This window comes from Dasypus novemcinctus, chromosome 7, assembly GCF_030445035.2.
Source record: "Dasypus novemcinctus isolate mDasNov1 chromosome 7, mDasNov1.1.hap2, whole genome shotgun sequence".
Taxonomy (NCBI): domain Eukaryota; kingdom Metazoa; phylum Chordata; class Mammalia; order Cingulata; family Dasypodidae; genus Dasypus; species Dasypus novemcinctus.
This window is the reverse complement of record NC_080679.1, coordinates 73,009,345-73,032,459: the sequence shown is the minus strand read 5'-3', so window position 1 is coordinate 73,032,459 and position 23,115 is coordinate 73,009,345. Positions and strand designations below refer to the sequence as shown.

The 23,115-nt window shown below is 35.4% G+C and overlaps 1 protein-coding gene across 45 annotated transcripts in view; it reads right to left on the bottom strand.

Moving 5' to 3' along the window:
• The window catches only part of ATF2 (activating transcription factor 2), a 132,983-nt gene that overhangs the window by 89,121 nt on the left and 20,747 nt on the right, over window positions 1-23,115 (bottom strand). For 25 of the 45 annotated variants that reach the window (XM_071216251.1, XM_071216258.1, XM_071216277.1 and 22 more), the window contains 2 exons: window positions 17,213-17,287; window positions 5,489-5,558 (listed from right to left, as the gene is read on the bottom strand). In XM_071216251.1, coding sequence (XP_071072352.1) covers window positions 5,489-5,558; window positions 17,213-17,244 — 102 coding nt within the window. In that variant the 5' untranslated portion in view covers window positions 17,245-17,287. Of the gene's footprint in view, window positions 1-5,488; window positions 5,559-17,212; window positions 17,288-20,834; window positions 21,030-23,115 lie in introns of all 45 variants that reach the window. The other 20 variants (XM_071216253.1, XM_071216285.1, XM_071216250.1 and 17 more) reach the window with 2 other exon arrangements.

Genomic DNA, 23,115 nt, shown 5'->3' with positions numbered 1-23,115 from the left:
ATGTTCACCATAAGACTTTCCAACCCAAAAGAAATGAAAGCAGACATTCAAATAGCTATTTGTATACCCATGTCCATAGCAGCATTATTAACAATAGCCAAAAAGGTGGAAGCAACCCAAGTGTCCATCCACAGATGGAATGGATAAACAAAAAATACACACACACACAAAACTCAGTCATCAAAAGGAATGAAGTTCTGATACATGTTTGAACCTAGAAGATACGATGTTGAGTGAAATAAGCCAGACACAAAAGGACAGATATTATATGGTTCTACCTATATAAAATAATTAGAATATACAAATTCAGACAGAAAGTAAAGTATAGGTTACCAGGAGTGGGGGGAGCAGAGACGAGGAGTTAATGTAAAATGGGTGCAGGGTCTCTATTTGGGGTGATGGAAAGTTTTAGTAATGGATGTTAAAGCACAACATTATGAATGTGTTTAATGCCACTGAAATAAATGCTTGGAAGTGGCTGAGATGGGAAATTTTATGTTGTATATAAGTTACCACAATTAAAAAGAGAAAGAATGACAATTAAATGTTATACATAATCCTGGACTGGATCTAATAGAAAAGAAAATGCACAAAGGATATTATTGGGACAACTGAAAAAACTGGAATATAGACTACATGCTTTATATTACTGTTAAATTTCTTGCACTTGATATTTGTACTCAATATGGTTCACAGAGTGACTGTCCTTGTTTTTAGGAAATAGACATGATAGTATTAAGTGGTAAAGGAGTATGATGTGTGCAACTTACTCTCAAAATGTTAGAAATAAGATACACAGAGAGACAGACAAATACAAATGTGGCAAAATTTTAAAGGTATTAAATCTGGGTATCTGGGAAGGGGAAGTTTCTCTGTATTATTATTTTTTAACTTCTTCTGCTTTTTTTTTTAGGACTGAACCCAGGACTTCATACATGGGAATCAGATGCTCAACAACTGAGCTACACCCACTCTCATCTGTATTATTTTTGTACCAGTCCTGTAAGTTAGAAATTATTTTAAAATCAAAAGTTAAAAAAAGAGAAAGGCATGTAGTAAATGACTGATTAAATGGATAGCTAAAAAAACAGAAACCAAAACAACAACGTCCACATTCATCGTAGCCTCAAACTGGAAATTCCCCAAAAGTCTATCAGTAGTTGAATGGACAAATAAGGTGTTATCCATTCACAAAGTAGAAAACTATTATTGAGAACAAATGAACTACATTGTATAACAACATGGGTGAACTTCACAAAAATATTATCAAATGAAAAGAAGCCAGAAACAAGAGTACATAATATAGGATTCCATTTCTATAAAATTCAAAAAAGGGTAAAACTAATCTATGGTATTAGTAAAGAAGGGGTGGTAGAGTGAAGGTTAAGTGGAGAGAAGAAATTAAAGGGAACATGGGTAAAAGGGGTAAAAGTGTTAGGATGCTAGTAGTAGTCTACTTCTTAATCTGATTGCCAGTTCATTTAGCTGTACTAGCGAAATACCTACTGTATGTACACTTTTCTACATGCAATTTTTACTTTAATAAAAAGCTCACCAAAAAACCCTCAAATGGTCATCACTGAAAGCTGTAGCACCAACTCACTGCTCTGAAAGTTGACAAAGAGGAAAAAATTAAAGTGTTTGTTCTGGTTTTTCTTTACAACCTGTATCTCAGGATGACCAGCTAGTTGAGTAAAATTCTTTAGAAACAATTTCAGTCTATAAGTGCAGAAGGAAAGATCAAATCAGAAAATGATTTTTCAATTCCTAATGAAATATGGATCTAAGCAATGACTAATCAACAGATGCCAACAACCAAATGAAAAATGATTGATGAGGAACTTTTAATAGATTAATAGAAACCACTAATCAACTTTAACACAACTATAAGTGGAACTCTGGATGTTATGTGCCTCCTGATACGATGTAATAGGAAGAGCACAGTACCACCTCTAAAGTATTCTTCCCCCCTTCCCCAAAAAATGAACATTAATATAAGCCTTTAGATTAAATTAGCAGCCTATAGGAAATACAGGAATTAGATGACACCATGAAGAAACAAACAGCTAATGGAACGTGGGATATAATCTACAGGAAAAACAATCAGTTTGTGTAGTTAAAAAGGAAAAAAAAGGAAAAGGAAAAGAAAGAGGGGAGAGGAACACTGTTTAAGAATAAAAGAAGGGAAGCAGATTTGGCTCAACGGATAGAGCTTCTGCCTACCATATGGAAGGTCCAGAGTTCAAACCCAGGGCCTCCTGACCCGTGTGGGGAGCTGGCCCACGCGCAGTGCTGATGCACACAAGGAGTGCCCTACCACGCAGGGGTGTCCCCCGTGTAAGGGAGCCCCACGCACAAGGAGTGCACCCTGCAAGGAGAGCCACCCCACACAAAAAAGTGCAGCCTGCACAGGAGTGGCACCACACACACAGAGAGCTGATGCAGCAAGATGACGCAACAGAAAGAGACACAGATGCCCGGTTCCGATGACAAGAATCCAAGTGGATACAGAAGAACACACAGCAAATGGACACAGAAAGCATACAACAGGGGGAAAGGGGAGAGAAATAAATAAAAAATAAATCTTAAAAAAAAAAAGAATAAAAGAAGTTTAGGAGACATAACCATATGCAATGTGTGATCATTCTTTGATTATTGATTCAAATGAACCAACTATACCAAGGTATCTTTGACATAACTGGAGAATTATGAAGATGGACTACTTATTAAATAATATGGTATTTCTATTAATTCTATTAGATGAGTAATGGCATGGTAGTTACACATTTTTACAAGACTTTATCAGTTAAGATATGTACATTGAAGCATTACGGATGAAATTACATGGTGTCTAAGATTTGCTTTAAAATTCTCCAACCCTCTCCAAAAATGTGGGGATACTGGTAATTACTGCAGCTAAGTGATGAGTACATATGGGTCTATTATACTTGACTCTTTACCCTTGGATGTTTTCCATGAAAAATACATTTTTTTAATGTTAGCCTCATAAATATTTGCTATATTGCTTTTAAAATAAAGGACAGATCATTTAAGCATGGGTCCTCTTTTGTGTAATATATCTTCAGAGATTACTTAAAATCAGCACAAGACTATAAACCAAAAAGTATTCTATAGCAATGATTTTCAAACTTTTTTCCACAGTGACTCACAGAAAGGTTACATAATATGATTACCCCCCTCCACACACATAATTAAAATACATTTCACAAAATAATATTTAAGTTTAATATGTAGGGTACATGCCGGTATTTTCTCTTTCATTTCACTTAAAAAAAATACTTGTTGGGACCCACTAAATTGATTTCATAATCCATCAATGCCCATAACATGATCTGCTACTTGAATAATACTGTCTGGACCTCTGTAAAACTAATTAAGGAAACAAAAATCCAAATAAAAATAAAATTTTAATTTGCATTTAAAGGAAAAAAATGTAGTTGCAATCATTTTCAACCAGGGTGATGGAGGCATAAGGCATATTAAAATTACTCAGATAGTTTATAGGATATAAGGTTTATAAACAAAAATCAAGTATTTATAAACTAGGAGTACACAAACAAAAAATTTAAAAAACAATTTAATTTACAATAGCATCAAAGAGATAATATATTTAAGAATAACCGTAATGAAAGACATATAAGAACTCTACTATGAAAACTACAAAAAAGTTCTATAAAATGGTACATCCACTTTGAAAAACAGTTTGGTAATTTCCTAACATGTTAAACATACATCTATCCCACCCATTATACTCTTAGATATTTGCCCAAGAAAAGCATTCATTCATACAAAGACTTGTACATGAATGTTTACAACTTCACTTGCAATAAGTAAAAACTGGAAATAAACCTAATGCCCATAAACAGGTGAATGGATAAACAAATTGTGGAATAATGGAATATTACTCAGCAATGAGCTAGATTAACTACTGGTTACAAGCAGAAATCTCAAAAAAAATTATATGAAGTGAAAGAAGCCAGACAAAAATACATACTGTATGGGAAGCAGATGTAGCTCAAGTGGTTGAGTGCCTGATTCCCATATACGAGGTCCCAGGTTTGATCCCCGGTACCTCCTAAAAATAAACAAACAAATGAAATAAAAACAGTTCTCATTGGGGAGTAGATGTAGCTGAGTGGTTGAGGGCCTGCTAATGAGGTCCTGGGTTCAATCCCTGGTACTTCAAAAACAAAACAAAACAAAAAAACACAAAACATACTGTATGATTCCATTTACATAAAATTCTGCAAAATGCAAACTCATCTATATTTACAGAAAGCAGATCAGTGGTTGCTTACAGAAGAGGAACAATGGAGAATCAGAAAGGAGGGATTACTGTGGAGATAGTTTTATGGGTATACATGTATGTCAAACCTTACCAAATTATACACTATAAGTATGTGCAGATTATTGCATATCAATTATACCTCAATTTAAAATATTAACTAAAAAAGTAAATGAGAACCAATGAAGCACTTTAATGCTTATGCATGATTTATAGACTGTATATTGAAGTACTTTGTAATTTCACTACACAAATTTATTCTTTCATGCTTCCTAAGTGTCTATAATTATTTTAAGATTAGGATAATTACAATAGCAATATATTAATAATTTAATGGTCTGATAAAACACACTGATAGAAGTGGATGTGGCTCAAGCAGTTTAGCGCCCACCTCCCACATGGGAGATCCCAGGTTTGGTTTCCTGTGCCTCCTAAAGAAAACGAGCAAGACAGCAAGCTAACACAATGAGGAGACACAACAAGGAGGGAGTGGATGTGGCTCAAGCGAATGGGTGCCTCCCTCCCACATGGGAGGACCTAGGTTCAGTTCCTCATGCCTCCTAAAAGAAGATGGACACAGAAAGTACAGAACGAACAGACAGAGAGAGCAGACAGCAAGTGCAAACAATGTGGGAGGTGGAAGGAAGAAATAAATAAATCTTTTAAGAAAAGAATAAAGAACACAGTTCATAAAAATAAAAAAATAATAAAAAATACAAACTGAAATATTATGTTCTGAAACTGCTCCCAAGCATGCTTTGTATTAAAGACGTTAGACCTAAGAACATTAATACATTAGTAATATTGTCAGAGGTACATATCAGATAATTTCAGAAGAGTTCAGTAAATAAAACAATTTTTATACAAGATAATTGACTTCTAATTAGGAAGTTTATCAATGATTTTCAGCCAAAGGAATATCCTTTTTAAACCCTGGTTTTCTGTCTAGGGTTTCTAACTTTTTATTACAAGACCTAACTTTTTTCCCCCAAAATTAGATTGTATTTTCTAAAACTCAGATATGAAAATTTAGGAAAAAGAAGAATTTCTTCCCCAAACTTTTCTGGGTTATTTCATCTTAACTCCAAAATTTTAGAAAACATTATAAGAGAATAATACATTTAATGACAACATATTCTAAATATGAATATACAAAATGATTTAAAATAATTTATATATTACCTGGCCACATCCAGGGGCAGTGCATAGAAAGGGTTTGTCATCACTCATATTCCACAGGTCCTTGTATTGCCTATAATAAAATTTTAAGAAAGAGCTAAACATTTTATAATACATATTTTTAAATAAAGAATTTAAAATGTAAATGTCACGGTTTAATTTTCACTAAGCTTATCACCTTCTCTATTTGAATGTAAATTAAAACATGTTTATTGAAAGCTAAACCCTATGTTTCATCTTCTTCTTATGAGAAGAGATAAACATTTAACATTCAGATTTTGCACCTACAGAAGGCTAGGAACCCTATATATCAGGCTATATCCTTCCTGCTCAATTATATAAAAGCACTTACAGTGAACTGAACAAATTTCATTCATTCAGAGAAATAGTAAATGAGCAAATACTAGCAGTCTTTCAAGGATCATACTGTGTAGTTATGGAAATGAGGTATCAAAATTTCTATCTATAGTCCTAATCACTGCCGTAAGTTCTAGTCTGATACTTTTATCTACAGGCAAACATTTCTATCTGGATATCCGACCAGCAAGCAATATGTCTAAAAACAAACTCTTAAATCTCTTTTCAATTTCATTCCTTTTCCTATGTGAAAAGTATTAATGAAGACTCAAAGGGTAATATAAAAATAAGAGAACTAGATCCCAGGCTTATTAGATCTACCCTTCCAGTAGAGGACAGTATTAACATAACAAAATCTTTATCTCTAACTCTGATCTCTCTAAATCCTAGGTTTCCAAATGCTTGTTGCAAACTATCAAATAGTAAATCATCATGCCTTTGCAATATTCCAACCAAAAGACTTCTCTTGCCTACCCACTCCTTCTTTAATTCAAATCCTCATTATCAATTTTCTCAGCTGGACTATTTAATAGGTTCTTTTGTGTCTTTTCTACCTTCTGCCTCCCGTTCCATTCAATCCTTCATTGTCCAATCTGTAACAGACATATACATCCTCTCTCCAATAGTCATTCTTGCCTTCCTCTTTATATAAGAGATCCCTTATTTTAAAACAGAGGAGCAATTTTCTCCTCTCTTACTTAAAGCTGAAGGTAGCCCATGTGATGCATTTTGGCCAATACGATACCAAAAGTCTGCGGTGCAATTTCTAGGAAAACCTTTCCTTTATCTGACAGGGAAAAAAAAGATGAAGCTAGTACCACATGTCTCTTTTAACTGCTTTAAAAGCTGATGAGTAGACTAGAGCTGCAGCAACCCATCATGCCATGGTGGGGTAATAAGCATGAGGTAAGGCCAAAAGAACCATAATGCAGCTAGCCTGGAACATTTGCCTTAACAGTCTATCTTTGGGTTTACTGAGAAATATAAGGCTCTATTTGTTTAAACTACTAGTCACACTTGTAGCTAAAAACATTCCTAAATGAAATATAGCCTGAGTGCCACTTTATTAGCCTTCTTAAATTTAACAGCTTTAATCATAATACCCGATTGCTATAAACTTGTAATAGGTCCCTACTGCTTAGAGAACATAATCTAAACTCTTCTTATATCCCCATTTTAATCCCATCTTTCCAACCTCTTTCAAATCTTACTCACAAACTCCAATTTAAGATATCTATTGTTTGTTTCATGATTCCATGGCTCTGTAATTTGTTCTGTTTCTCCTTGTTACATAGCCCCCCTCCTTTTCAAAATTCTACGTATCTTTCTAGTCTGAGCTTGAAAGATACCATCAGAAAGTGTACTTTTCTGATTACTTACCCAAAATCACACCCTTTATTAGTAGCATTTGTGACTGGAACCTCAATCTATGGCTTCAAGTTCCAAGTTCTTGCTACTATTTTATGCTGTTTTCTCCTTACCCATCAAAAACTTTGTCAAAAGTTTGATATGCCTTATTTTCAGGAAACCCATATTGATTCATGGTAGTCCCTGCTTTCTTTTGAGCATGCCCGCAAACATTGGGGGAAGCGGATTCGGCCCAACGGTTAGGGTGTCTGCCTACCACATGGGAGGTCCAAGGTTCAAACCCAGGGCCTCCTGACCCGTGTGATGGGCTGGCCCACACCCAGTGCTGATGTGCGCAAGGAGTTCCGTGCCACACAGGGGTGTCCTACGCACAAGGGGGTGCCCTGTAAGGAGAGCAACCTAGCGCAAAAAAAGTGCAGCCTGCCCAGGAATGGCACCGCACACACGGAGAGCTGACACAGCAAGATGTCGCAACAAAAAGAGACACAGATTCTGGGTGCCAGTGACAAGAATACAAACAGATATAGAAGAACACAACAGCGAATGGACACAGAGAACAGACAACAGGGATTGGAAATGGGAGAGAAATTTTTTTTAAAAATCTTAAAAAAAAAAGTGTAAGCTTATAGGTGTTTGGAATCCATCTTTTTCTGTTTTGAAATCAAACAATCACCCCTGCCCAGTCCTCCAGTATTATTTCATATATTCCCATGATTTTTCAAAGATTCCTTATAAACAATTTCATAATCACAGTTGAAATTTTCAGTTTCCAAAGATATAATTTGTCTAGGCTAAATATTATCCCATTTCATATAATAACAGCCATATATTCATTCATCTTTACTTTTTTCTATTCTTATCACTGCTTTTTCCCCCATTTTAATGCTATTCAAACATCCAAAGCAAAATTAAGAATTCAGTAAAAATTCCCTACTCCCCTTCACCAGGGAGCCACTGATCTACCTTCTGTCACTAAAGACTGGTTTGCATTTTCTAGAATTGTGTAAAAACTTTGGATTCCACATAACTGAGATTTATCCAAGTGGTCTCATGACCAACAGTTACTTTCTTTTCAATGCTGAGTAGTGGTCATTCTTCTACAATTTATTTATCCATTCACATGCTTATGGACATTTGGTTTATTTCAAGTTATTACAATCAAGCTCTTTAAAAAAAATCTAATCTCAATCATTCCTCCCTAATAATGGATGTAATAATTACTAGAAGTAGTCAATGTATAAACAAAATCTTTAAACTTAAAAACTGAAAAAAATCCCATTGTCAGTTACAATTTTTCAAGTTTCAGGTATTTCTGCATTTAACTGTTCCTGTCACTATTCATTAATATTCTTGGTCATGTGGATTATGTGCACCCTCCCCTCTACTAGCTTCTATACATAACTATTGAAAGAGATTATGAGAAACAGGTGTAGCTCAGTGGTTGAGCACCTGCTTCACATATATAAGGTCCCAGGTTCAATCCCTGGTACCTCCTAAAGAAAAAAAAAAATTGTGAGCCAAGTTGCCTATAAGGTTACAGTGAATTCCTTAAATTGCAAATTTTTTTGGTCATTGAAATTACAATTAAGACTACATAATCAAATAGCTTTTATGTCTTCCCTATTTTTTTTTTTTAACAATTCATCCCTCTTAAAGCCATATTCTCTTTAAGGAATTCAGTGCAAAATGGTCATTTTCCCCAAGATCCCAATTATTTTATTTCACCATTTTTTTCCATTATTGGTTAAAAAATTGAGGATACTCCCCTTCATCACTTTCTGGATCTTTTAAAGTTATCGATAATGCATTAAGGAAGTCTTTTAATGCTGTGCTTTTATAAGACTTTCAACAAACACCTTGACCTGTTATCACTACTCGTAGCCTGTTTCGTAATTTATATTAGAAAACATCCTCTTGGTCCTCCATCTGCCTATGTAGTCTAAGCATACTACTGTAAGCGTAGTACTTGGTCACCTCTCCTTTTAGCCCTGTTTGTTTGGTTTTTTTTTAAAGATTTCTTTCTCCACACCCCTTATTGTTTTGAACTTGCTGTTTTTTGTGTCCATTCGTTGTGTGTTCTGTGTCTGCTTGTCTTCTCTTTAGGCAGCACCGGGAACTGATGCTGGGACCTTTCATAGTGGGAGAGAGGCATTCAATCTCTTGCACCACCTTAGCTCCCTGGTCTGCTGCGTCTCTTATTGTCTCTTCTCTGTGTTTCTTTTTTGTTGTGTCATCTTGCGCCAGCATTCCTGCACCGGCCTGCACATTGCACAGATCAGTACTCCGCATGGGCCAGCTCTCTCTTCAGGCCAGCTCACTGCATGGGTCAGCTTGCCTTCACCAGGAGGCCCCAGGAATCAAACTCTGGACCTCCTATATGGTAGACTGGAGACCAATCGCTTGAGCCACATCTGCTACCCTTTTAACCTTATTTGGATTCAGAATTCTTGCCTAAAATATGTAATATCCCACACAGTAGCAAATCTCTCTCCTTTTTATTGCAGCTCTTTTCCTTTAGGCAAGTTATCTCTTTTATTCTCCTTGTTAACAACCATGTCATTCAATCATCGAATATGTATTGAGCGTCTTGTTACCCACATGAGAGGTCCCAGGTGCTTCCTAAAAACAAAAAAGGGAGTGGATGTGGCTCAAGCAGTTGAGTGCTGACCTTCCACATTCGAGGTCCTGGGTGCAACCCCCAGCCTCTGGTACCTCAAAAAAAAAAAAAAATCAAACAAAAGAAAGAAAAAAAAAAAAAAAACAACTCAGGGGAGCAAATGTGTCAAAATGACTGAGTGCTGGCTTCCCACATACAAGGTTCCAGGTTCAATTCTCAGTCCTGGTACCTCAAAAAATAAAAAAATTGCTGGCTCACACTCTCTGACTTGCTATATAGTTCCCAAGACACAGCATTTCAACTTTTCCCTCTATTTATTGACCTTAAGACACTGATCTTAAATCCTTTTAAGTCATACCTACACTGAAACTCAGCAAGACAAAAAAAAGGGAATTAGAGATTCTGAACTCTGTGAATTAAAATGTGAGGACAGTGGAATACTTAGCAATAAATACGAACTGACACATTCAAAAACATGGATGAAACTCAAAAAACTTATGTTAAAAGTATGTTCTAGAGAGATTCCCATACTGTTCATTCATTGTTTTCCTCACACCCTTTAGTTCTTTCTCCATGTTTTCCTATATCTCCTCGATCATATTGAGGATTATTTCAAAGTCTCTGTAAAGTAAATCTAAAGTCTGGTCCTCTTTATTGATGGTTTCAGGATTTTTATCTTGTTCCTTTGGATGGGCCATCATTTCCTGTTTGTCTTATAATCTTTTGTCGCACACTATGCATATTCATATTTTAAAGTGTTCACTCAGGGCTGAGTGAATCCCTGAGCTGCTTGTTCCTCAAGTTTGTATCTAGCTAGTGATATGAGAATTTTTCTTGTATGACAGGAGCTAATCAAAACAAACAAATCAAAGCAAAAAGCACCCTTTACAGTGTTTGCTAATTGGCTCTGCTTTAGCTGGTGGTCTCCTTTAGAGCTTAAGCCCTTCTATCAAGATCAGCCCCAGGCTGAACAATTTCAATTGCCTTACCTTCACGTTCTCTAATTTTCTTTTGACAATTCTTTAACTGAAGCCCTCTAGGGAATTTTAAAATTCGTTATTGTGATCTTCAGCTCTGTTTCATTCCTTTCTACAATTTCCATCTCTCTACTTGTACTCTGTGTTCATCTTATCATTTTTCCTAATTTCCTTTTATTCATTTTCCATGTTTTCCTTTAGCTCTTTGATCCTATTTAGGACCTTTTTTTTTTTTTTTTTAAAGTCTTTGTCTGATACATCTAAGATCTAGTCCTTCTCATAGATGGTTTCTAATGCTTTAATCTTCTCCTTTGCCTGGGCCATGACTTTCTATTTCTTTGTGTGTTTTGTAAACTTTAGTTGATATGTGGACATTATATTTTAATTTGTTATTGATGGAATTTAGACCCTGAGGTATCTGCTGTCTGCTCCTCAAGCCTGTATTCAACTAGTTATGACAGAGTTTTCCTTGAATGCCAGGAGCTAACAAAACAAAACTAAAACAATTAAAGAAAACAAGGAAAGGAAAACTGAAAACACTTTCCCCAGTCTTTACAGATTGACCCGTATGAGCCTTCCTTCAAGGTATCTATACAATGAGTTTAGAAAATAGCACGAAACAAAAGTGTAGGAGCCGCTCTGATTTTTTCTATGCATGCCTCTTGTCTTGGGCATTCATGTGTGGCCCTAGAAATTGCCCCTCTAACTAGTTCCAAATGTCTCCTCTTCCCAAGAAAGTTTCCTTGTGGTCCTGGGTAATGTACTGTATGTCCTACAGGCAGTACAACTTGACTGCTCTCCCAGAGTTCTATAGGAGTGCTTAGTGAATCACCTTCTCCACACAGGGCAAGGTCTAGGACCATCAGTCCTTCAGGCCACCACCTGGTGGTAGGCTAAATATACATGTCCCCAATACGTGCACAGGATTATTCTGCACCCTCTGGAACAGGGACCAGGGACCCAGTGCAGAGATCAAAGGCTGGCTCCGCATCATTCAGTGAAGGGTGGCAGAGGAGCAAGCCAGCCAGAGTGCCAGGAGATCATACTGCTTTTAAAAGTTGTCTTTTTCTTGATTCGGCATTTGCCCTGTTACTACAGTTCTTCAACTGTTTCTGGTGCTTCGAGAAAGAAATTTTTGCCAGTTCTTGCTGGCTCTTCAAAGCTTCTGTGAGGGGATGTGGCCATGATGCATCTCTTTCCACCATCTTTTAAGACACTATCTCCATCTACCATTTTGTGAAAAGCCATATGAATCTTCCCAACTAAGGCCCCAGACATCAAGAAGCAGAGAAAAGCCATCCCATTGTGTCCTGTCCAAATTCTTGACCTCATACATTCCATGAACAGAATGTATACAGTCCCTTGTAACACTGTTTGGAACATTTCCTCAGATTTGCAAATTATCTGAATGATGTATCATCTTTCCAATGCTTCTTAAATTTTTACAAACCAAGGCACAGTAGCATGTAAATGTATAAATATGAGCAAAATTAAGACTGGCTGACTGCCTATTACTGAAATTTGTATAAACTGCCAATGAATAAATCCAGCAGTGCTTACACAGGATATTTTGCACTCCTAAAAACAGAGGACTCCTACCCATTACATTTTTGTTTATATGCATTATCTATCAATATTAACCACATTAGAAATTAAACTGAGAAATTCTTAAAATATTAATTTATTAAAAAATAACAATGAACTTATATTGACAAGAAAAACATTTTTATAAAAACTAAATACATTTTTCAAAAAAATTTAGGGAGAGGCATTGTTTTACATTTTTGCAAATCTTTAATGTGTGGTTTAACAGAAAAGTCAGCTGGATTCGTATTTGCTTCTTGCATTCAATCTGTTGTGATTATCACTGTCATGAAGCTTCCAGAAAAGAAAGTATACTCTACATTTGTGAGAGAATAAGAGTAGAAAAAAGGCAAATAACATCTTGTACCTATCCTGAAATGATCTCAGGGATCCTTACTGATCCTCCGACCACATTTTAAGAATTATTTGTAGTCTTTTAAAATATTTCCCAAACTCAGGGAGAACACATTCAACAAAAGTATGTTAGCTGCAGATTTTTTAATAGAAACCACTTATTGGATTAAGAAAGTTTCCTTCCATTCCTAGTGTCCTGAGAATTTTAATCATGAATAGGTACTGATCTGTATTAAATGCTTTTACAGCATCTACCGAGATGATTATATTTTTTGTTCTTTAATGTTTTAATGTGGTAAATTACATTGAAGGATTTTCAGTTGATAATCCAACCTGAATTTGTAGAATAAATCCCACCTGGTTATGATGTACCAGATTCTATTTGTTAATATTGGATTTCTACATACTTTTTTTAAAAAAAAAGATTTATTTATTTATTTAATTCCCCCCCGATTGTCTGTTCTCTGTGTCTATTTGCTGCGTCTTGTTTCTTTGTCCGCCTCTGTTGTCGTCAGCGGCATGGGAAGTGTGGGTGGCGCCATTCCTGGGCAGGCTGCACTTTCTTTCACGCTGGGAGACTCTCCTTACGGGCGCACTCCTTGCACATGGGGCTCCCCTACGCGGGGGACACCCCTGTGTGGCAGGGCACTCCTTGCACGCATCAGCACTGCGCATAGGCCAGCTCCACATGGGTCAAGGAGGCCCGGGGTTGGAACCGCGGACCTCCCATGTGGTAGACGGACGCCCTAACCACTGGGCCAAGTCCGTTTCCCTCTACATACTTTAAGTGTTAAGGTTATGTTGACTTTATAAAGGAGTTGGGACATGTTAATTTTTTCGTATTCTCTGGAAGAAATTGTATAAAATTAGTATTTATTTTTTATTTCTTAAAAAAAATTTTTTTTAAGATTTATTTATCTCCCCTATACCCTGTTGTTTGCGCTCTGTGTCGATTCGCTATGTGTTCTTCTCCATCCGCTTGCATTATCTGGCAGCACTGGGAAACTATGTCTCTTTTTTTGTTCCGTCATCTTGCTGTGTCAGCTCTCCGTGTGTGTGGCGCCACTCCTGGGTAGGCTAGGTTTTTTTTTCATATGGTGTGGCTCTCCTTGCGGGGCACACACTTTGGGCGTGGGGAACCCCCATGCAGGGGTGTCCCTGCATGGCATGGCACTCCTTGCACACAGCAGTACTACGTGTGAGTCAGCTTACCATACGGGTCAGGAGGCCCTGGGAGTCGAACCCTGGACCCTCCATACAGTAGACAGACGCTTTATCAGTTGAACCACGTCTGCTTCCCAGGTATTAATTCTTCCTTCAATGTTGGAGGAATTCATCAGCAACACAATCTGAGCTTGGGATTTTCTTGGTGGGAAGGTCATAAATTACAAATTCAATACTTAAAAACTATTTGGGGTTTTTCTTTTTCTTGTATCAATTTTGTTCTCAAGAAATTTGCCCACTTTAAATTTTAAAGTGTATAAACATAATCATTCATAATATCCTCTTTTTTAAACATCTATTAAGCAAAACCTTTCCATAAGAAAAAGAAGACCTAAAGAAATGAGGATATAGCATGTTCATTGACGTAAAACTCAAAGCTTGTAAGATGACAATTCCTGCCAAAGCAGAGATAAAATACATTAACAACCCAAATCCCAGCAGGTTTTATGTGTGTATACTGATAATAAAACTTGAAAAGAAATGCAAGAGACCCAGAATAAACAACACAGTCTTGAAGAACAATAACCAAGACAGAGGAATTGTATTACCAGATATCCATATTTTAAAACTACATTAAGATAGTTTGGTATCAGCTGACTATTATATAAACATATGGAACAATGGAACAGAATAAAGTGTCCAAAAATATACCCACACCTAACGTTCCCTGATTTATCAAAGGTTCTCTTGCATTTCAGTGGGAAAAGGATAGTCTTCTCAATAACTGGTGTTAAATATTTCATATAGCAATAGTATTTGAATTGACTAATATTGTAGTATTATTCCCCTTTCAACACCAGTTTATTTAACCCTTCATACTCTTCATATCAGTGGCTCCAAAATGATATCCTACAGGAATATTAATAGCTATTAGAGAAAAAAGGGTCTGTCGCCAAAAAAATTTACAAAATGCTGGCATTTGCAGGCCTCACTTTTTTGCAGCACTTTTAAAAGTCTGTAATGCTATGTCAGGTAAATATCCATAATGAAAAAAATATGAACTTTGACTCCTATCTCACTTCATACCAAAAATTAAGTCACAACAGATCATAAATCTGAATGTGATAGAGTGATAGTTTTTAAAAGAGAAAAAAATAGGAAACAGTCTTCATGATTTTGGATAACACAGAAGTTTCTTAAATAGTACACAAACATCACAGTTTAAAAAAGAAAATATCAAGAAAGCAGAATTTACTCTACACCATACATTTTATTCTGTTTGTTGTATCGCAATAAAAAACAAAAAATTAAATGCCAAAATAATATATCTAATCAAACACTAAGATAAAAGATAAAAATTGTGTAATAACTTCACAGAGATACAATGTTCCAGGAAACCTTAGGTTTTCTGATTTAAATACAAATACAAATACTATACAGACAAAAAGGAAAAAAAGGAAAGATGTATATTTAAAAATAACTGAAGCCCACAGGGTTCTATATAGAGGTGGAATAAGAGATTCAAAGAAAGCCTGGTATATAGCATACCAAAGGAGAAGTTTTGATATAAGACAGTCATGTAACCCAACAATTAAGAAACTCTGCCCTCAACTGAAAATTGGTAAACAAAGCCAAAAGGTCAGCATTTATTTTGCCTTTTTTTCATGAACTGTATTTCAGTAACCAAATAGTTCATGAAAGAAAAATTCTTTGTAGAAGAATTTAACCTAATAAATGCAGAAAGAATGAGATGATTAGAAAATCACCTTCCCTCCCCAATGAAACAATGGACTTCTGCAACTCTCATTACCATCTGATAAAACCATTACAAGATAATTTAAAAACACAATAGAAGTCTAAAAGAGACTCACCTTAAATTCAAAGACATAATTAGGTTGAAAGTAAAAGAATGGAAAAAATATAAACCTTAGTAACCAAAAGAAAGCTGAGGTAGTTATAACAATATCAGAAAAAAACAGACTGTAAGTCAAAAAAGTTATGGGGGACAAAGACAGTTAGTTGTTCTCTACTGATAAAGGAGACATAACAATTATCAATATATATTTTCCTAATAGCAGAGCCCCAAAATTGTAAAAAAACCCTGAAAAACATTGTTTCTAACAGGACTTTATCGTGAAGGTAAAAGGAAAGCTACAAGGTGGGAGAAAGTATTTGGAAAACACATATCTGTTAAGGATTAATACACAGACGATATTAAGTCTTTCAATCAACAACAAAAAGCCAATTAAAAAATGGGTCAAAAACTTGAATAGACATTTCTCCAAAGAAGACATATGAAGGGCCAAAAACACATATGAAAAGATGCTCAACATCATTAGCAATTAAGGAAATAAAAGTTAAAACCACAATGAGATACCATTTCATACTCACTAGTATGGTTATGATTAAAAAAAAAAAAACAAACAGAAAATTACAAGTGCTGTAGAAGATGTGGAAAAACAGGAACACCCATTCATGGTTGGCAGGAATGGAAAATGGTATGGCTGCTATGGAAGACAATTTGGCAGTTCTTCAGAAAGTTAAGTATAGAATTACCATATGACTTGGCAATCCCACTTATAGGTATATACCCAAAAGAACTGAAAGCAGGAATTTGAACAGATACTTTCACACAGATGCTCACAGTGGCATTTTTCACACCTGCCAAAAGATGAAGCACCCAAGTATCTATCTATCAACTGATGAATGGATAAACAAAATGTGTTATAAACACACAATGGAATATTATTCCACCATAAAAAGGAATGAAGTAATGATACATGGGACAACACTGATGAACCCTGAAGACATCAAGATGAGTGAAATAAGCCAGATACAAAAGGACAAATATTGTATGATCACACTGATAAATAATAATTAGAATATGCAAACTCATAGAGCCAGAATCTAAAATATGGGTTACCAGAGGATGGGATGGGTGTACGGTACAGAGTTTCTATTTGTAAAGATGGAAAGCTGTGGTAATGGATAGTGGTGATAGTAGCACATTATGAACACAATTAATGGCACTGATTTAAATAGTTGAGGGCGATTAAAAGGGGGAATTTTAAGTTGAGGATATGTTACTAGAATACAGTGAACTCCACAACACAGTGAACAACAACAATAAATGAAAACAAAACAAAACAAAAAATATAACAGGAACATCAGCTAAACTACAAGCTAGATAGGTATTTTTTTATTGATGGGAAAATACACAGAAATATTTATCCAGAAACAAACTATGAAAACTTCCATAACTCAAATATGAAAAGTGGCTAAAAATACCAAGTATTCCATATATACCTGGCAGAATTCACAGGTAACTTGAATTTCATAAGTTGAACAACTTATCACGTCCTCTTTTTCATGGCAAAGATACTGAAAAATAAAGTAGTTTCACAGTTAAAATAGTTTTGAAGCAGTATAAAATAAAAGTACTCAAATAATTACACTAGTGTAACTGTCATCTAAAAATCCAATCTCTATTAAGAATTTTTATAATAGATACAATCTTGCTCCTGAAATATGAACATCGGTCATATAAATGCTTTAAACATACATATTAAAATATCCAATTCCAATACAAAGAGGGTAAAAGAGGAAGAAATATTTGAGTCCTTAGAACTGTGGTAGGACAGTCATTAAACAAGTAAAAATCCTTACTTTTGAAGTCTGTTGAGAAATTAGTATTTCAAAATATCTATTCAGAAGGACTTTTTTTTTTTTTTTTTTAATGTAACCAGTGGTGGTCAGGTGTGCAGCCTATTTGGTCAAATCTCCTTACCCCATAAGGGCTCCCTCTTACATTACTTTGTAACATACTTATCTGATATTAGTTTAAGAAGAAGTACAGTATATAGAAGTTACTTAGGTCAATGGCCCATTTTTAAACTTTGTCAACACTTCATCTAACATTCTCTAAAACTTCATCTACTGGTGAATAGAATAACTATATGTTTGTTCAAATAAGCCACCAGTGTAGAGATAAAAACCATTTTTTTCCATAATTTTCCTTATTAATGTGGTATCAAGAGTGTCCTGAACCTAAAAATTGGGTAATCCCTATAATTAGCTGAGTCTAGGAGTAAAGGACTATCTGGTATAGGAGATTAAGAATGTTTCTTCCCTTGTCCCAGGCAAAATATATCTGGTAAGACTCCATTTTTCCATTCACACCCAATCTTAGGGAAAGAACACTGTAATAGTATAAATGAAACCTATGGAGGTCATACTTTTATCATTACTAGAATACAAGTTCACTGGAAGAAGGGAACTTATCTTTGGATTAATTACTTAAAACAATATCTAGTCACAGCAGCACTTACTCATTGAATATTAAGAAACTGAACGATTTGCTGTATGACATAAGTCTAATAATCTAAAGCTAGTTTAGTTCACCTCAAATAAGTTACAAAGCTCTTCAAATACTAATAAGATAATTCAGTTCATATTGCTTTGAAACCCAAAGCACTATTTAAACTCAATGAAGTTCAAGAAACATTTAAACACCAACTATATGCTAGACACAAAGATGAAAAAAAGAGTCTCTGTCCCAGAGAAACTTTTAGCCTAGCAGAACAAAAAGGAATACAGAAATATAATTTCAATACAGTCTGGTAAGAGCAAGTTAAAAGACTATAAAAATAAAGAGACAGTGAAGTGACCAATATGGTAGTTCTATAAAAGTTTTCTGGGGAGAGTTCAATGTTGATAACATTCTCTCATTTCTTCCACTTCCCCCCACCTCCAACCACCAATACTAAACCCTCCCCTACAAAAAGAAGTTCCTTACCTACAAAGCAGCCTATTTCCTTGCCAACCAATAAAAATCTCCATTCCCTTACTGTCCTTTCCTAATATCTGTTTAGGTAGCTGTAAATAACCAAATCATCTGGAGACATGATAACAATTCGTCTGGGAGGCTTAAAATAGTATCACTTAGGGGAGCCTGAGAAAAAAATAACAGGCTTTCTTCTACTATAAATTGTTAGAGAAATCAATGATTGTGGAAAAAGAACTGTTAATATATCACACCACTCTAAAGCAACCTATACTGGTAAACAACCTCTACTGCTAGGAAAATCACCGTCATGAGGAGTACCCAGGAAGGTTCCAGGCAAAATTTAAAAGAAGTCAATTTCTTTGGCTTCTTTCATCCCCCCTGCCTCTCTTTTTTATGTTTTAGGAGGTACTGGGATTGAACCCAGGACCTTGTATATGGGAAGCAGGACCTCAACCACTGAGCTACATCCACTCCCTGATGAGTTGCTTTTTCTTTTGTTTGTTTATTTTTAGGAGGTATCCGGGATAAAACCCAGTACCTCATACATGGGAAGCAGGCATTTAACCACTTGAGCTATATTTGCTCTCCTTCATCCCTTTCTTAAACTCTTCTTCTAATACTCCTTTATCTATCCTACCCTGATGACTTAGGGCCATCAAAGCTCCCCCTTTTCTCATTGTAGCCAACAAATATTTGAGTGGCAAAAATATTTACGTGCTTGGCTTCATACTATATGTTAGGGATGTATGGGTAAATTAAGATAGATACTCGCTTTGTGAAGCTTCCAGATAGTAGTGGATCTTAAACTAGCTAATGAAGATTCCAACTCAGATCTCCTTTTCCTAAAACTCCAAATTAAGAATCAAAACTTCTATCTGGTTTACTCCAGCTCTTTTTTGATTACTATTATGTAAAATAATAATACTATATTATATGAATAATAATTACTCAGTGTAAGTAGCTAATTGTTTCTGTGATGAGTATTCTGTAAGTTTCTTCACACAAAATAAACACTTGCTTTTAATTCAGAAAAAAAAATGGAGGGGAAGCAGATGCGGCACAAGCAACTGAGCTCCTGTCTACCACATGGGAGGTCTGGTTTGGTTCCTGGTGCCTCCTAAAGAAGACAGCAAGCTGGTGCATCAGGCAGGTGTGGCAAGCTGACACAAGAAGAAAAAAACATAATGAGAGCACAACAAAGCAGGGAGTGGAGGATCCTGGTGCCTCTTAAAGAGGACAAGCAAGACAGCGAGATGACCAAGATGACACAACAAGAGACACAGAAGAAAAACACAATGAAAAATACAACAAAGCAGGGAACGGAGGTGGCTCAAATGATTATCTGCCTCCCTCCGATATCGGAGGTCCCAGGTTCAGTTCCCAGTGCCTCCTAAAGAAACAAGGAAGCCAAACAGACAGAGCAAGTGCAAACAACAAGACGGTGGGGAGAAATAAATACAAAAAATAAGTTTTTGGAAAAAAAAAAAAAGAATGGAGGACCCTTCTCTCATATCAATACAAAAATCAATTGAAAATGGACTAAAGATCTAAATGTAAGTACAAGGACTATAAAATTCCTAGAAGAAAATGTAAGGAAACATCTTCAGGAACTTGTGTTAGGCAATGGTTTCTTAGACTTTACACCCAAAGCATAAGCAACAAAAGAAAAAACAGATAAATGGGACCCCCTTAAAATTTAAAACTTTTGTGCATTAAAGGACTTTGTCACTAAACTGAAAACACAATCCAACCAATGGGAGAAAATATTTGGAAACCACATATTCAGAAAGGGTTTAATATCCAGAATATGTAAAGAAACCCTACAACTCAACAATAAAAAGACAACCCAATTAAAAATGGGTAAAAGACTTGAATAGACATTTGTCCAAAGAGAATATACAAATGGCTAAAAAGCACATGAAAATATGTTCAACATCACTAGCTATTAAGGAAATGTAAACCAAAACCATAATAAAATCCCATTTCACACTCACTAGAATGGCTACTACTTTAAAAAAACAAAAACAAAAACAAAACCAGAAAATTACAAGAGTTGAAGAGGATGTTGGTGGGAATGTACAACAGTGTAGCTGCTATGGAAGACAGTTTGACAGTTCCTCAGAAAGCTAAGTACAGAATTACCATATGACTTGGCAATCTCTCTTCTAGGTATATACCCCAAAGAACTGAAAGCAGGGACACGAACAGACATCTGCACACCGATGTTCATAGCAGCATTATTCACGATTGCCAAAAGCTGGAAACCACCCAGGTGTCCATCAACTGATGCATGGATAAACAAACTGTGGTGTAGTCACATGATGGAATATTATGCAGCTGTAAGAAGAAATGAAGTCGTAAAGCATATGACAACATGGATGAACCTGGAGGACATTACGTAGAGTGAAGCAAACCAGACACAAAAGGACAAATACTGTATGATGGCGCTACTATGAACTAAATATATTGTATAACATACTGCATGATTCCAATTATATGCAATGTAAATATAAATTAAGATTAAATTAGATTAGCAGTTATATAGAGCTGGGAAAGGCATGTTAAGGGGTGTGGCATTTTTCTTCTTTGGAGTAATGAAATGGTTCTACAATTTTTTTCTGGTGATGAATGCACAACATTGTGATTATACTAAAAGCCACTGATCATATACTTTGGATAGACTGTATAGTATGTGACTATATCACAATAAAACTGCTTAATAATTGTGCAATAATAGCCAGAAATAGCACTTATATACAGCAGGGGACACAGAGAAATTGAAAGGTAAAGAATTTTCTTGTTTGCTTTTTTATTATTATTTAAGTTGTGAAAATGCTCTAATTATGATTGAAATGATGAATGCACAGTATGTGATTATAACAAATACCACTGTATACTTTGGATGAACTGTATGCTTTATTAATATGTAACAATAAAATTGATTTACTTTTAAAAAAAAAACAAAACTATCACTGAATGCTTTAAAGACAAACCTGATTATCTTACTAATAAATCTTATTAGAGTCAATCTCCTATACTTTGAGACAATCTGAGCTACTTTCTTTCCAGCCTGACCTCCTATGATGTACTACTTCTAATACACCATGCCCAATTTTAACTATATCAAACTTCCTGCCATCCTCTGAAAATGACCCTCAAATTTGCATATTTTCTTTCCTCTATGTGAAAAATACTTTCCTAGATCAATGTCTGTCAGGTAATATTTTACAGTCAAAGCCCAGTTCAAATCACATGTCATTTGTGAGGCCTTTCCTATAGCTCGAATTGAAAATTTCTCCTACTAAGCTTTCAGTGTTGTTATGCTTTACTTTTAGCACATAAATGTTCTACAACATAATCTGTTACATAAACTCCGTGCTTCTCCTACCCCACCCCATTCCGCACTAATCCTTAAAATAATCATAACATACCAAAAGGAATATGAACTTTAGAGTTAGAATTGGCTTCAAAGCCTGGTTTTACCACTTTTAAGATATGCAATCTTAGGCAAAGTTCTAAACTTCTCTGAGCTTCAGTTACCCCATCTGTAAAATAGTAGTAAAATTACCTTGAAGTTGTTGTAAGGATTAAAAATAGTACAACTGATTCTTATTATGTGTGGTAGTTAGGGTTATAAAGTCTCCATGAACACTGAATTAGGGAATATTGAACCAATGGTCCTAGGAGAAAAACACTCTGCACTGGGCTGGCTGTCTCCCCAATAGCTTCCCTGAGCTGCCTTCTGTGAAAATATGCTTATATTTGTTTTTTCTTGAAACTTGACTTTTCTATTAATTTTCAGTTATGAGAAATGTTTTGCCAGTTAATTTCTCCCATTTTCTTCTATTCATCTCCCCTTGAAACGTTTTTATTTTCTCAATGGCATTTCATAATATGTGTTTCTATTTGATAATGAGTCTGTCTAATAACTTCTAGAAGTCTCAATTTTCAAAAAGTTCTTTCTATACTATTTTAAAAAAGTAATTTACTAAAATTTCTGTTGTTTAGGCAAAAAATAGTAAGGCATAACAGCTGGAAGGCACAGTATAGTAGTAGAAATAGACAGTGTTCTTGTCCATTTTACCCTGAGTTAGTCATTTAACCTTTTGGGACCTCATTTGCAGATTGAATAGTTAGGACTAGATCAGGTACACAATAAGATCAGAAATCCATGGCATAAGAGCGAGCCTATGATCTGAATTCAAGAAAGAGGATTCTGGACTATCACGACATCTTAAAAACAATGGGGAAAGGAGGCATTTCAAATAGAACTGCAAATTAGCATTTTATACACATGAAAAAGTTCATTTTATATATATGAAAAAGTGCAACTTTAAATTTTTTTTTCACCAGTCTGGCAAAAATAATATCCACTATTGGTGTGGGTTTTGACATGAGGTTTCTTTATATACTGCTGGTAAAG